We start from the raw sequence: 13,285 nt of genomic DNA on the forward strand, positions 1-13,285 counted from the left end.
TTCAGAGTTTCTGCAGCTGTGCTGCCTCTGTAAAAGAGTTTATATAGTTTATATAGTAGCAATTTATACTGTCAAAATTCACAGATTAAAGCTTTCAAACCAAATACTACACAACCAGACATGTTCCAGCAGGAATGTGGCCCAAAATTGGGGAGAAATTAATACCGGCAGCCAAGATAACAAGGACTTGTTTTAAACACCTAGCTTACCTCATTATTTATTTTAGAAAAGAGTAATAGGTCTTGTTTAAGTGATGTCCTCTGCAGGTGCAATGTCCTAAATAGAATAAATATTAAACTACTTATTTGTATCACTTCAATTCCAGTTCCTGCTAAGATCCACCTGCCCAAGGAGCTCCAGGGAATGGGATCAGTCAACGCTGTCCGTGGGGAAAACATCACCATCAAGATCCCCATTTCTGGCAAACCGGAGCCAGCAATCACTTGGCAGAAGGGTCAGGAGATTCTCTCCAACTCTCCATATCACCAAGTCATCACTACCAGGTCGTTCACATCCCTCGTCTTCCAGAAGGGAATGCAGAGGAAGGACACTGGCTACTACATCATTACCGCAAAGAACAGGTTCGGTACAGACAAACAGACCATTGAGGTGAACGTGGCCGACATACCTGAGCCTCCAAAGGGACTGGTTGTCAGCGACGTTGCCCGGGACTCCATCACGTTGACCTGGGAGCCTCCTGCCAACGATGGCGGAAGCGACATCATTGGCTACATCGTGGAGAAATGTCCCACAACTGCGGACAGATGGATCCGCGCAGGACACACCGCCGACTGCAGCATCACAATCATCAACATGTTCGGAAAGACCAAGTACCAGTTCCGCGTCGTCGCCGAAAACCAGTTCGGCCTGAGCGCTCCTTGTCAGCCGACTGAGCCGATCACGACGAAGGAAGACACGTCCGTGATCAGGAATTATGATGAGGAAGTGGACGAAACCAGAGAGATCACCAAGGAGGAGGCTCTGTTCTACAAGGTAAAGGAGCTGTCATCCAAGTACGTCATCTCTGAGGAGCTTTCTCGCTGCCAGTTCGGAGTGGTCCACCGCTGCACGGAGATCGCCACCAAGAAGACCTTCATGGCCAAGTTCATCAAAGTCAAAGGAACTGACCGGGAATTGGTTCTCCGAGAAATCGAAGCCCTCAACGTAGCAAGGCACAAGAATGTCATCTATCTACATGAATACTTTGAAAGCATGGAGGAGATCATCCTGATCTTTGAATTCATCTCCGGAGTGGACATCTTTGAGCGCCTCGGCACCAGCAACTTTGAGCTCACAGAGCAGGAGATCGTCCGCTACCTGAGACAAGTCTGCTCCGCCCTCAAGTTTATGCACAGCCACAACTATGGCCATTTCGACATCCGCCCAGACAACATTGTCTACACGACAAGGAGAAGCACCAATGTAAAGATTATCGAGATGGGCCAGGCTAGGCTGCTGGTGCCAGGAGAAAACATCAGAATGCTGTTCTCCGCTCCGGAGTACTGTGCCCCTGAGATCCACCGTCATGACCTAGTCACCACCGCCACGGATATGTGGTCCGTAGGTGTCATGGCTTACATTCTGCTAAGTGGCCTTAATCCGTTTGGCGCAGAGTCCGTCACAAAGATGATCGAGAACATCTCCAACTGTGAATACATCTTTGACAGTGAAGCGTTTAGGGACATCAGCCTGGAGGCTATGGACTTTGTGGACAGACTTCTAGTCAAAGACAGGAAGCTCCGTATGACAGCCCACGAGGCTCTAGAGCACCCGTGGCTCAAGATGAAGATCGAGAACGTCAGCACCAAGGTCATTAGGACGTTGAGACACAGAAGGTACTACCAGACTCTGGCGAAGAGGGTAGATATCATTGTGTCGTCGGCTCGTGTGGCTTACGGTGGTGCCTTCAAGAACCAGAGAGGATTGGCTGTGGGAAAAGTGAAGATTGGAAGTGAGTACCACGGTCTCCGCACCGGTCCAGTCATGCATGCCTCAGCTGAGGAAGGCGGCCACATCAGATTCACTTGTAGCATCACCAATTATGACAAGAGCACTCAGGCATCATGGTACTTTGGAAACCGCCAGCTCCACGCAAGTGCCAAGTATGAAATTACCTACAGCAACGGTTTTGCCAGCATCTATGTGAAGGACATCGAAGAGAGTGACGATGGTGTGTACAGATGCAAAGTGGTGAGCGACGACGGAGAGGACAGCGCTTATGGAGAGCTCTTTGTCGAGACGGTGAGGAGCATCCGAGAGCACTACATCAGCCGCTCAATCAAGAAACTGAGGAGGAGAGTCGACAAGACGAAACTCCTGCAGAGACCGCCAGAGTTCACTCTGCCTCTGTACAATCGCTCCGCCTACATCGGTGAAGATGTGCGCTTCGGTGTCACTATCACCGTGCACCCGGAGCCTCACGTGACGTGGCTGAAGAACGGAGAGAGGATCAAGGCGGGCGATGATGACCGCAAGTACACGTTCACCAGCGATAAGGGTCTGTACCAGCTAATGATCCACAACCTGGACATGAGCGATGATGCAGAGTATACCGTCATGGCCAACAACAAGTTTGGAGAAGATAGCTGCAAGGCGCGTCTCACCGTGACACCTCATCCTGTGACAGAGGAAACTATGAGGCCCATGTTCAAACGTCTGCTGGCTAACGTTGAGTGTGTCGAGGGACACAGCGTGCGCTTTGAGCTCAGAGTCTCAGGAATTCCAACTCCGACACTGAAATGGCAGAAGGACGGTCATGCGCTCGAGTTTGGTGGCAAAGTTGTCGTCATACAGGAAGACCTCGACTACTACGTCTTGCACATTAGAGACACTTTGCTCGAGGACTCCGGTGTGTACAGTGTGACTGCAACCAACTGTGCCGGCTCTGCACGCTGCCAGGCTACCCTGAAGGTGGACCGCCTCACCTACACCAGGAGAGAGTACAAGAGCGAGGAGGAGAAACACAGACACGTACAGAAACAAATTGAAAAGACTCACAAGATGGCTCTGAAGATTGTCGCCACTGAGGAGCTCGTACCTCTCAACCCAACAGCCCAGGAGGCGCTGAAATATGCTTCAGAGATGTACAAGCCCGCCGTGAGCACCAAGAACGTTGAGGGCGAGTTCGACATCACGGTTGAGAAGTCCGAGACAAAGAAGTTGGAGGAGGAGAGGAGGATCTTCATGCCATATGAGATCCCCGAGGCTGTGGTTCACGATCCCAAAGCTCTGGATGAGGACAAGGCTATCAAACTGTTTGTGCCTCTCTCTGACATGAAGTGGTACCGAAAGCTGAAAGACCAGTACGAGGTTTCAGAGAAGATGGAGAGGATCGTTCAGAAGAGGCAGAGACGTATCCGCCTGTCCAGGTGGGAACAGTTCTACGTGATGCCCCTCCCGAGAATCACTGACCAGTACAGGCCAAGATGGCGTATCCCGCAACTCACTCAGGATGATTTGGAGACCGTCAGGCCCGCCCGCCGATCACCTTCTCCTGAATCCGAGATCTCCTTTAGATCCAGAAGGAGATCTCTGGGAGACTTGAGTGACGAGGAGCTGCTGATGCCCGTGGATGACTACCTTTCCATGAGGAAAACTGAGGAGGAGAAAATGATGCTGGAGGATGAGCTGGAGCTTCGTTCTCCCCCCCCCCCCCGTGCATTGGAACGTGCGTGGAACTCGAGAGAGGAGGCAGGAAGTCAGCGGGGTCCGTCGAGGTTTTAGAGACAAAGAAAAAAAGCACCGTTTCCAGTTCATGTCAAGATAATGGTATAATCTAGGTATCTGATGCTCAAGTGGAGGTGGAGGGAGAGGCAGTGGTGCGGAGGTCCCCCCGCCACGCCAGAGGTCCCGTCCTCCTGCCCCATCAGGTCCGTGTGGAGAGGTTAGCCCGTCCCTCCTCCAGGTTTCCGGCGTCCCGCACGTCATGTATGCGCTAGCAGGAAAGGCAGCTCTAGCAGTAGAAATGGTAATATGCCCAGGGTTCGCGAGACGCCATTCAGTCTGGACCACGCTCCCCGGCGCTGAGTCAGGATGGCACGATGAGCCCGGACAAATTACTCAACATCCAAACCAAGCCAGAGGCCGAGGTCAAGTGGTTCCAAGGAACAGCGAAAGTAATATTCAAATGAGTGGTGTGTTGTCCATCACTATCTTGGAGTGTCAGGAAGACGACAGCGGCACATACCGCTGCGTGTGCTCCAACGCCAAGGGAGAAGCATCCGACTACGCCACCCTCGATGTGTCCGGCGGTGGCTACACCACCTTCTCCTCTCGCCGCAGAGATGAAGAAGTCCAGAAAGGATACGTCCCTGAAGTCACTAAGATTGACCACTATCACACCACACACTTCAAAGCTGGCTACTCTTCCCAGACACACTTGGAGGTGGAAGAGAGCAAGTCTAAACTAACAGAGACACGTGAAGTCGTCACACGTGAAAGATACGCAGCCTCCTCTGAGAGATACTCCTCTGCCGAGAGGTACGATTCATCCATCAAGTACGCCTCTGCTGAATACCTGTCATCTGATTCCTCCTATTCATCGGAGAAGTTATCTCTGACTGGAAAACGCACCACGTCTGAAGCTAAACTGAAGTCGTCTTCTGCTGCTACTGCTGTGACCGAGGAAGTTTCTGTCCTCAAGGTGAAGCCTTCCCTTCCTGCCAAAATCCTTACCAAGCCCCAGTCTGTGACGGTCGCAGAGGGAGAGAGCGCCAGATTCTCTTGCGACATCGACGGCGAGCCTTCACCGAGCGTAACGTGGATACACGAGAGCACAACCATTGTCTCGTCTCACCGTGTCCGCGTTACCACCACGCAGTACAAGTCCAGCATGGAGATCTCCTCTGTGACGGCGTCCGACGAGGGCAGCTACATCGTCGTGGTGGAGAACTCAGCAGGCCGACAGGAGGCTCACTTCACTTTGACGATCCGCAGATCAGTTACCAAAGAGGAAGTCAAGGCCGTGAAATCCCCCGAGCCATCTATAAAGTCACCCACTCCGAGTGTAAAGTCTCCGGAGCCTTCCGTCACATCACCGGCTCCCTCCGTTACGTCCCCTGTCCCCAGCATCAAGTCACCAACACCAAGTGTGAAGTCTCCCGAACCAAGTGTTACATCTCCCGTTCCGAGCGTGAAGTCGCCAACGCCAAGCATCAAGTCTCCAGAGCCCGGCTTAAAATCACCAGCTCCAGGCGTCAAATCTCCTGAACCCGAGGGAATTAAATCACCACGCGGACTAAAATCCCCTGAACCCAAACTCAAGTCACCACCGCCACCGATCAAGTCTCCTGAGCCTGAGGGAATTAAGTCGCCACGCGGACTAAAATCCCCTGAACCCAAACTCAAGTCACCACCACCAGTCAAATCTCCTGAGCCTGAGGGAGTGAAATCACCTCGTGGCGTCAAATCTCCAGAACCTGCGGGAATCAAAACACCAAGAGGACTTAAATCTCCAGAACCAGCGGGAATCAAAACACCAAGAGGACTAAAATCTCCAGAACCTTTAGGCATCAAATCCCCAAGAGCCTTAAAGTCCCCTGAGCCCGAGGGAATCAAATCACCCCCGAGGATGAAGTCTCCTCCTCCCACCATGTCCCCGAAGAGGGTCGTTTCTCCACCCACCGTCAAATCCCCAATCCCGAAACCTCCCAAAGTCCTGAGTCAGCTGACAGCCGAGGCGAGCGAAGGCTCGGTGCGGATGTCCTGCGTCTGCGAGAGCAGCGTCAAGGAGGTGGTGTGGTACGTCAACGGGAGGAGGCTTTCACAGAGCAGCCGCTTCGAGATGCACTACTCGGAGGGCTCCTGCAGCCTTCTGATCTGTGATCTGGCAGACAGCGATCAGGGAGAGTACACCTGTGAGATGACCTCAGAGGGAGGAGTGTCCAAATCCTCTTTCTCCTTCACGGGACAGGTGTTCCAGTCCATACGGATGAAGATCACAGCCTACCGTGAGCAGCAGCAACTGGCACTTAAAGGTGAGCACTGGCCTCAAGTATCCAAGTAGATTTTGTCCAATGTCATGCTATTTAAAAGAAATTCTGATAGGGTTGTGTATCGTTTGGATCAAATCAAATCAGATTTTAACGATTCAGATTCAGAATCTGCTTGTCACTTCCGGTTCTAATTGTTTATGTATACCCGGTTCTTGGCATTTTGTTATCTGTTATTATTTGGAAGTGTGTTTCGGTTCCCAACCCTAGACCTGACACAGCCTTAACTTTTAAGTCATTCTGAAGATTTTACATATTTATTATTTCCATCTCTACCCCTCATCAGGATCAATGGCGATGAGTCAGAAGGAGTCGTCTTTATCCGTGAGCTCATCCATGAGCTCATCCATGATGATGAAGAAAGAAATGCACGTGATGGAGGAGTCGTCCTCCTCCTTCTCTTCCTCCGCCCAGCAGGCGATGATGTCATCCATGATGGAGTCCAGCTCCTTCAGCAGCATGGCAGCGGAGATGAAGTTCGAGACTATGTCCATGTCCAGCATGTCCTCCATGACGTCCGAGACATACGCCATGAGCTCTCAAAGCGAGGGATCCTCTTTCAGAGCAATCGGTAAGATTGGTATTGAAACAGTTGGTCTTTGGTGTTTGTGGCATTTAAAAATTTCCACCAGACTCCATGTAAATAATCAGGACTTTTAGCGTGTACAGAGCCAGCATATTTCCACCAGACTCCATGTAAATAATCAGGACTTTTAGCGTGTATAGAGCCAGCATATTTCCACCAGACTCCATGTAAATAATCAGGACTTTTAGCGTGTATAGAGCCAGCATATCTCCACCAGACTCCATGTAAATAATCAGGACTTTTAGCGTGTATAGAGCCAGCATATCTCTACCAGACTCCATGTAAATAATCAGGACTTTTAGCGTGTACAGAGCCAGCATATTTCCACCAGACTCCATGTAAATAATCAGGACTTTTAGCGTGTATAGAGCCAGCATATCTCCACCAGACTCCATGTAAATAATCAGGACTTTTAGCGTGTATAGAGCCAGCATATCTCCACATGTAAATGGGTGAATTAAAGGTTTATTTCAACCAAACCAGAGTGGTGATTGTTGGAACAGTGGAAAGATGAACCAAGACGGCTTTTTGTAGTTTTATTTAGTTTCTGTCCGCTTTGAATTAAGTGTGTTTACGATGATAAAAGTCCTGATTATTTACATAGAGTCTGGTGGAGTTTGGTGATGGTGATTTCGGGGCTGTTTCATGTTAAACTAAAAGGATCTTACTCTTTAACTAAAAGGTCTATCTCTGTAGGGATCCATCCCATAATGTTGTCAGACACTTAGAATAATAATCTGAGTCTGTCAGCAGCAACAGCAGACCTTTTAGTGAACATTTGCCCATTAATATTACATTTCAGCTTGTTTCGCTAACTGCCGACTGCAATGGTCTTGCTTGTTACTGGACCAGCTTCAAAAGATTGTTGTTCCACTTGTCACTAAGACACAAAAACAAGGGAAAATAGGGTCCAGGTTGGAAAAAAAACAAAGTTACCCTTTATTATTCAGACTCAACAGAAAGTCACTACTTTTAAAATGAATAGCTACAGATCATAAACTTCTTGCATCCCTGTGAGTGAATTTAGCAACACTACACTTTTCTTGGTACCTGATTTAGAAAAAGTTTTCTTCAGCATTCTGTACTATCTGTTGCCAAATGTTGCGACCACTAATATTTTATTTAAAACATTTATTGTGTCTTCCAGGCGGTGCTCCGCGGATCGAGGCTCTGCCAGAGGACATCAGCATCGAGCCGGGCAAAGTCCTGACGGTCACCTGCGCCTTCTCCGGCGACGCCAAACACATTGAGTGGTCCCGCGGCGGCAAAACCATCGAGGTGACCGCCGGCGGACGCTTCCACATCGACACCACAGAGGACCTGACCACGCTCATCATCACCGGCGTGAAGGAGGAAGACGCCGGAACCTACACCCTGAAGCTGTCCAACGAGCTCGGCTCGGACACAGCGACTGTACACATTAGCATTCGATCAGTGTAAAAAAAAAAATATATATATCTAATCGTTCGATCTTCCCCTTTTCCCTACTTCCATGCCTTTTTATTTATTAACTAAACAAAAATAATCTACTTCATAAAGATCTGGATTTCTGTTCTTGTAAATATGAACTATTTTTGTACCAATCTTGACATTAATTTATGCCAAACTAGACTAAAGTCTAAAGTTGTTATAAAATGTGCCATATTGGATAACTATGACTTAGGATTTTTGATCCATTTTTCTGTGACATGTACATAATGTATATAGCCGAATTTAACGGTTATGGGAAATGTATGCATTGTTATTTATGACAATAATATTAACTGAAACAAAGTGAAACTAAATGTGGTTTAACAGGAGAAAGTTTCACTCGGAACGAATACCCTGTTAAGCCAAGAAACTAAACAATGTGCCTCAACGATACGTTGAAGTCTTAAGATTGCCTCAACAGGTAGAGAGGCTCCCTGTTGAAGTTAACTCAATCCGAGACAGAACTATGAATGCACTGCGGTGCTGTTGCATTGGAACAAAAGCGCGAGATCCTGAGTGCTGTTTGCATCTACCCTCATGTAAGCAGGACGACTGGACCTCGCGCTCTTGACTGATTATGTCATACCGCCATTTCGATGACATGCTCACAGTGCGAGCGGCCTGCACTCCCTGAGCACAAGCGTTTCTTTTTTTTTGTGCTCCGCTTCTGGCAACTGACCACTCCCTCGGCTCTTCGGTCGTACCATCGAACCTGGCAAATCACGAAAAAAAAAAAAACCAAAGAGTCTGTGCGGTGTGCTTGGTTGCAGAGGCGGAGCTGTCTCTCGGAGGTCTGCAGTGTGTTTGTGTGTTAGTTTTTAGGAGTTCAGTCGAGCCGGGTGGCGCCAAGTAGACGTTCGCGGCGAAAACCAACCGGCGCTGCGCTGAACGAGGACGGAGAGAAGCGTGGCCTTTGCGTGTCGCCCGGCACTTTGGTTTCATTGAAGTTAGAGTTGTAGCGTTGACTATTTTCGCAGCCTCCTTGAGTTTTTTTCTCCAATTATTGATTTAATAAAGCATGATTATCAGCACTACAGGATGTCTCTGCTGTGGTTTTTTTGTGTTTGTCTCTTTTTGTGCTTCTATTTTAATTTGAAACTCACAAGAAATTGAAAGGATAATTTGGATTTTGTTCATGATAAACTTGATATTTAGGGTCATCAGTTTTATCATCCCGTTGAGCTCACATTTTTCCCTCCTAATTCAAAAAAGTAGGTTGAAAACAGTAAAAAAAAAAAAGATAGTATAGTAGGAGGAAAAAAGTAGAAAGAGTAATGTTATAGTGTCGAAAAAAGTTACAAATTAAGTCATAGTATAGTACGTCGAAAAACATCCCAAAAAATTAATGGTATAGTATGTCGAAAAAAGTTAAAAAAAGTCAAAGTATTGTATGTCGAAAAAGGTAAAACAAAGTCATAGTATAGTATGTCGAAAAAAGTAAAAAAAAGTCATAGTATAGTATGTCGAAAAAAAGTCCCAAAAAGTCATAGTATAGTATGATGATAAAAGTAAAAAAAGTCATAGTATAGTATGTCGAAAAAAAGTCCCAAAAAGTCATAGTATAGTATGATGATAAAAGTAAAAAAAGTCATAGTACAGTATGTTGAAAAAAGTCCCAAAAAGTCATAGTATAGTATGTGTGAAGTGAAGGAGTTCAAGTACCTTGGGGTTTTGTTCGCGAGTGAGGGGACAATGGAGCGGGAGATTGGTCAGAGAATCGGCGCAGCGGGTGCGGTATTACATTCCATCTATCGCACCGTTGTGACGAAAAGAGAGCTGAGCCAGAAGGCAAAGCTCTCGATCTACCGGTCAGTTTCGTTCCTACCCTCACCTATGGTCATGAAGGCTGGGTCATGACCGAAGAACGAGATCCAGGGTACAAGCGGCGAAAATGGGTTTCCTCAGGAGGGTGGCTGGCGTCTCCCTTAGAGATAGGGTGAGAAGCTCGGTCATCCGTGAGGAGCTCGGAGTAAGCCGCTGCTCCGCTCGTCGAAAGGAGCCAGTTGAGGTGGTTCGGGCATCTGGTAAGGATGCCCCCTGGGCGCCTCCCTAGGGAGGTGTTCCAGGCACGTCCAGCTGGGAGGAGGCCTCGGGGAAGACCCAGGACTAGGTGGAGGGATTATATCTCCAACCTGGCCTGGGAACGCCTCGGGATCCCCCAGTCGGAGCTTGTTAATGTTGCTCGGGAAAGGGAAGTTTGGGGTCCCCTGCTGGACCCGACACCGGATAAGCGGACGAGGGGAGATAGAGATGGAGGTAACTTCAGGTTCAACCCAGGGTTTTGTGGATCACTTGTTATGAAAGATATAGATTTTCAGCAGAGGTAATTACGTACAGGGCTATTTGTCGGCTTCTTGAGCCGTGTGTTGCGGTTTGAATTATTTTGTTATATAATTTATTTGCTCTCACTATCTTACCACTGTTGGGGTTGCAACTAAAATAATAGTCTAAAGTAGTTTATGGAAAGCACAGTGTAATTATGGTCAGATCTTGGTCCTGACTGATGGAGAAGTGATATTAGTAAGCGTTGTGATTTGCGTGTTTACAGCGTCTGTTTTTTTTTGCCAGCTGTCCTCCTGATTTAGGAAGCAGCGACTGTATTGCGTTTTGCCTGTTAAACCGTGTCTGTGCTCTTCATATTTATGTAGAATTATAGTTTGCTCTTCTGATGTAAAATATGCGGCTCTGGTAGATGTGTGATTGTACCTGCTCTACATGAAGTTCCCTGAGAAAACTTCTGTTATGATTTGACACTATCAATAAAATAAAATTGAATTAATGTTGCATGTTGTGATAATTTACTTACAGAATGTCGGCTCAATTTTCCCTCATTTGAGGCTTTATCCCCATTTGCTGCTTTAGGGAAGGCCAGTTTAAGGGCAGGATCTCCCGGAGCACTGTTGACTGTGGCCGGTTGGCATTCTCATTGAAGTGGGATGCTGAGAGATAGAGTCTGCAACAACAACAATGCAAATTATGTAATGGGTGTGTATTTTATTACACCAATATGTTGTACAAATAAAGAGAAGTCTACACACAGTGCTAAGCTACCTGAGGAAATGACACAGATCAAAACTTATTTTTGTAGTTTTTTAAATAATCTGGCCAGATAATATGTAGACTGTGGCTCATTTGAAATAGCAGTAATAACAAACATAAAATACTATCATGATACATAAATACATATCATGTAGTGCATAGGACAATATCTGTATACAGTCTCTAAGATCAATGTTCTATGTCTGCCCACATTATGTACTATATCTCACTGATAAGGTTCCCATATTTGTTTCCTCTTTTTTTTTTCCTCTTTCAACTGCAATGGGAATATACTGTAAGGTCCATAGATATATAATTTGGGAATAACTATTACCAGTAATCATTCAAATGATTACTTTTGACTTATCAGCTTATAAATACAAATGTAAATGAAATACAACAACAGGTAAACTAACATTTACAAAAATTAAATTTCACAAACCTCTGCTTAGTACCTCTGAGTCTTAGTAGTGTCCTTGGATAGTTGGGTTCCAACAGATCTTTTAGGAAGGGGGTCAGTCTGGCAGCCAATACTCCGGGAGGTACTGGCCTGGGAAACGTGTAATGGCTCCCTAAGAATAAATTGAGATATGTTAGGAAATGAAAAGGAGACAGTGTGATAGTATTGCAAGTCATAACACATTTCATTTTTCATTGTAGGCATACAACAAAAAGTGTGGTAACTCAGAGACCAGCAGCAATAGAACACAAGAAAAAAAACATATGATGAGGTAGCGTCCTCTATCTACTATAACATACATGACAAATAAAGGCACTTGGATGAGTCAAATAACACTAAACAGTGGCAGTGCAAACAGTGCATTATAAGAAGGTATTTAACAAGTTAGATGCAATACAGATATATGTGAATATAATAAATAATAGGTAACTACCTAGGATAATCACATGTAGAGCGTATAACATATATTGCAATATATACTGTGTAACCTCATCTGTCTGTCAAGGAAGACAGAAGGAAGAGAGAGAGAGAAAGGAAAATCAAAAGGGTTGGCAAGCAGGGGACGCATTGCACAGAATCGGTTATGTATATCAATAAGGTAATCATTTATTTGTATCGTTTATAACATAGTATTAGTGTACTTTCTTGCCAGATTCCCCCGCCAAGAAAATACTGTATATCAGACGCTTCAAATGGCGAGCCGCGGAGCGTCCTGTCTCACAGCAGGGTGGAGCAAAAAAGCTGCTGGCGCCTCCAGGGGAATTCGGGGCGCTTTTGCCCCTAAAAAACCGGACTTGAACCCGGCGAGAGCACCAACACCGATACGCTGAGGATACGCGCTCCGCCATCTTGCTAAAAGACGATGTGATGCACTCACACAATCAGTCCCAGACTATCTCTAGTTTCCTCTTGGCCCGAGATTAACAATATTACAAACAAACTATAATAGTAGGCAACATCATTGTTGTTTGCTGTATCAAACGTTACTATACAGTTAACTTAGCTACAGTACTAACTTTAGTTAGTTCAGTAGCCAACTAGGTTATATAGTTATAATGTACACAGTCACCACCCCCCCCCCACACAGGGATAAACCGTATGTTAGCTAGCGGTGCCACAGCCAGCTAGCTAACCAGCCAGCTAACCAACCATTAGGAAAAACGAAATTATCTGTTAGTAATCTACGTTATGAAATTGTTTTTTACTCACCGTTTCAATGCTTGGGAGAGGGTCCTGAATAGTGGGAATGGATCCTTTCATCAACAGTAGTTTTGATACGACATCATATAGCCCCTGATTCAGTACGAACTGCGGTGAGAAATGTGCAGTTCAGTAGCTAGCTAGCTACATACAGTAGCTAGCTACATGCTACATACAGTAGCTAGCTGAAAAGCCTGACTCGGCACAGGTTGAGGCAAGTCTCCAAAAATAAAATCCATCCACCTGTCAGCGACATCTTTTTCTTTTGGAAGGCGGATGTTTCCCACCCTGGAATGATGCATTTCTTATGGTCGGTTTTCTGGGAAGACATGACTCCCCGCATCTTCTCAGATTCTTCTCAGCAGCACAAAGCGAACGTTAGAAAAGGGGGCGAGGTCTAAGTTGATTTTGGAACACGACACCCATTGGTTACCCGGTTTCTACGTAGCAAATACATCAAATTCTAACTGGCCCGTTTAGCTGGGAGGCGGTCTAGTTTTGTGGGGGGTGGAGAAATGGCGGCAGTGAGCGATTTCACAT

The 13,285-nt window shown here is 46.5% G+C and overlaps 1 protein-coding gene and 1 long non-coding RNA gene across 2 annotated transcripts in view; one reads left to right on the forward strand and one right to left on the reverse strand.

Annotated features, from left to right (window-relative positions):
- The window catches only part of LOC120569477 (titin-like), a 123,873-nt gene extending 114,793 nt beyond the window's left edge, over window positions 1-9,080 (forward strand). Inside the window, 6 exon segments of the mRNA XM_039817336.1 lie at window positions 326-3,667; window positions 3,796-3,869; window positions 3,981-4,122; window positions 4,125-5,975; window positions 6,277-6,561; window positions 7,724-9,080. Of these exon segments, the coding sequence (XP_039673270.1) occupies window positions 326-3,667; window positions 3,796-3,869; window positions 3,981-4,122; window positions 4,125-5,975; window positions 6,277-6,561; window positions 7,724-8,016 (5,987 nt within the window). The 3' untranslated portion in view covers window positions 8,017-9,080.
- A 1,788-nt stretch (window positions 9,081-10,868) lies between these two features.
- On the reverse strand, window positions 10,869-12,899 carry LOC120570337. Its single transcript, XR_005641045.1, has 3 exons — window positions 12,755-12,899; window positions 11,528-11,657; window positions 10,869-10,999 (listed from the first exon to the last, which is right to left on the reverse strand). It is a non-coding gene; the product is annotated as an uncharacterized LOC120570337 (long non-coding RNA).
- Between the last annotated feature and the right edge of the window lie 386 nt (window positions 12,900-13,285).

The sequence above is a fragment of the Perca fluviatilis genome, chromosome 12, assembly GCF_010015445.1.
Source record: "Perca fluviatilis chromosome 12, GENO_Pfluv_1.0, whole genome shotgun sequence".
In the NCBI taxonomy this organism is placed as follows: domain Eukaryota; kingdom Metazoa; phylum Chordata; class Actinopteri; order Perciformes; family Percidae; genus Perca; species Perca fluviatilis.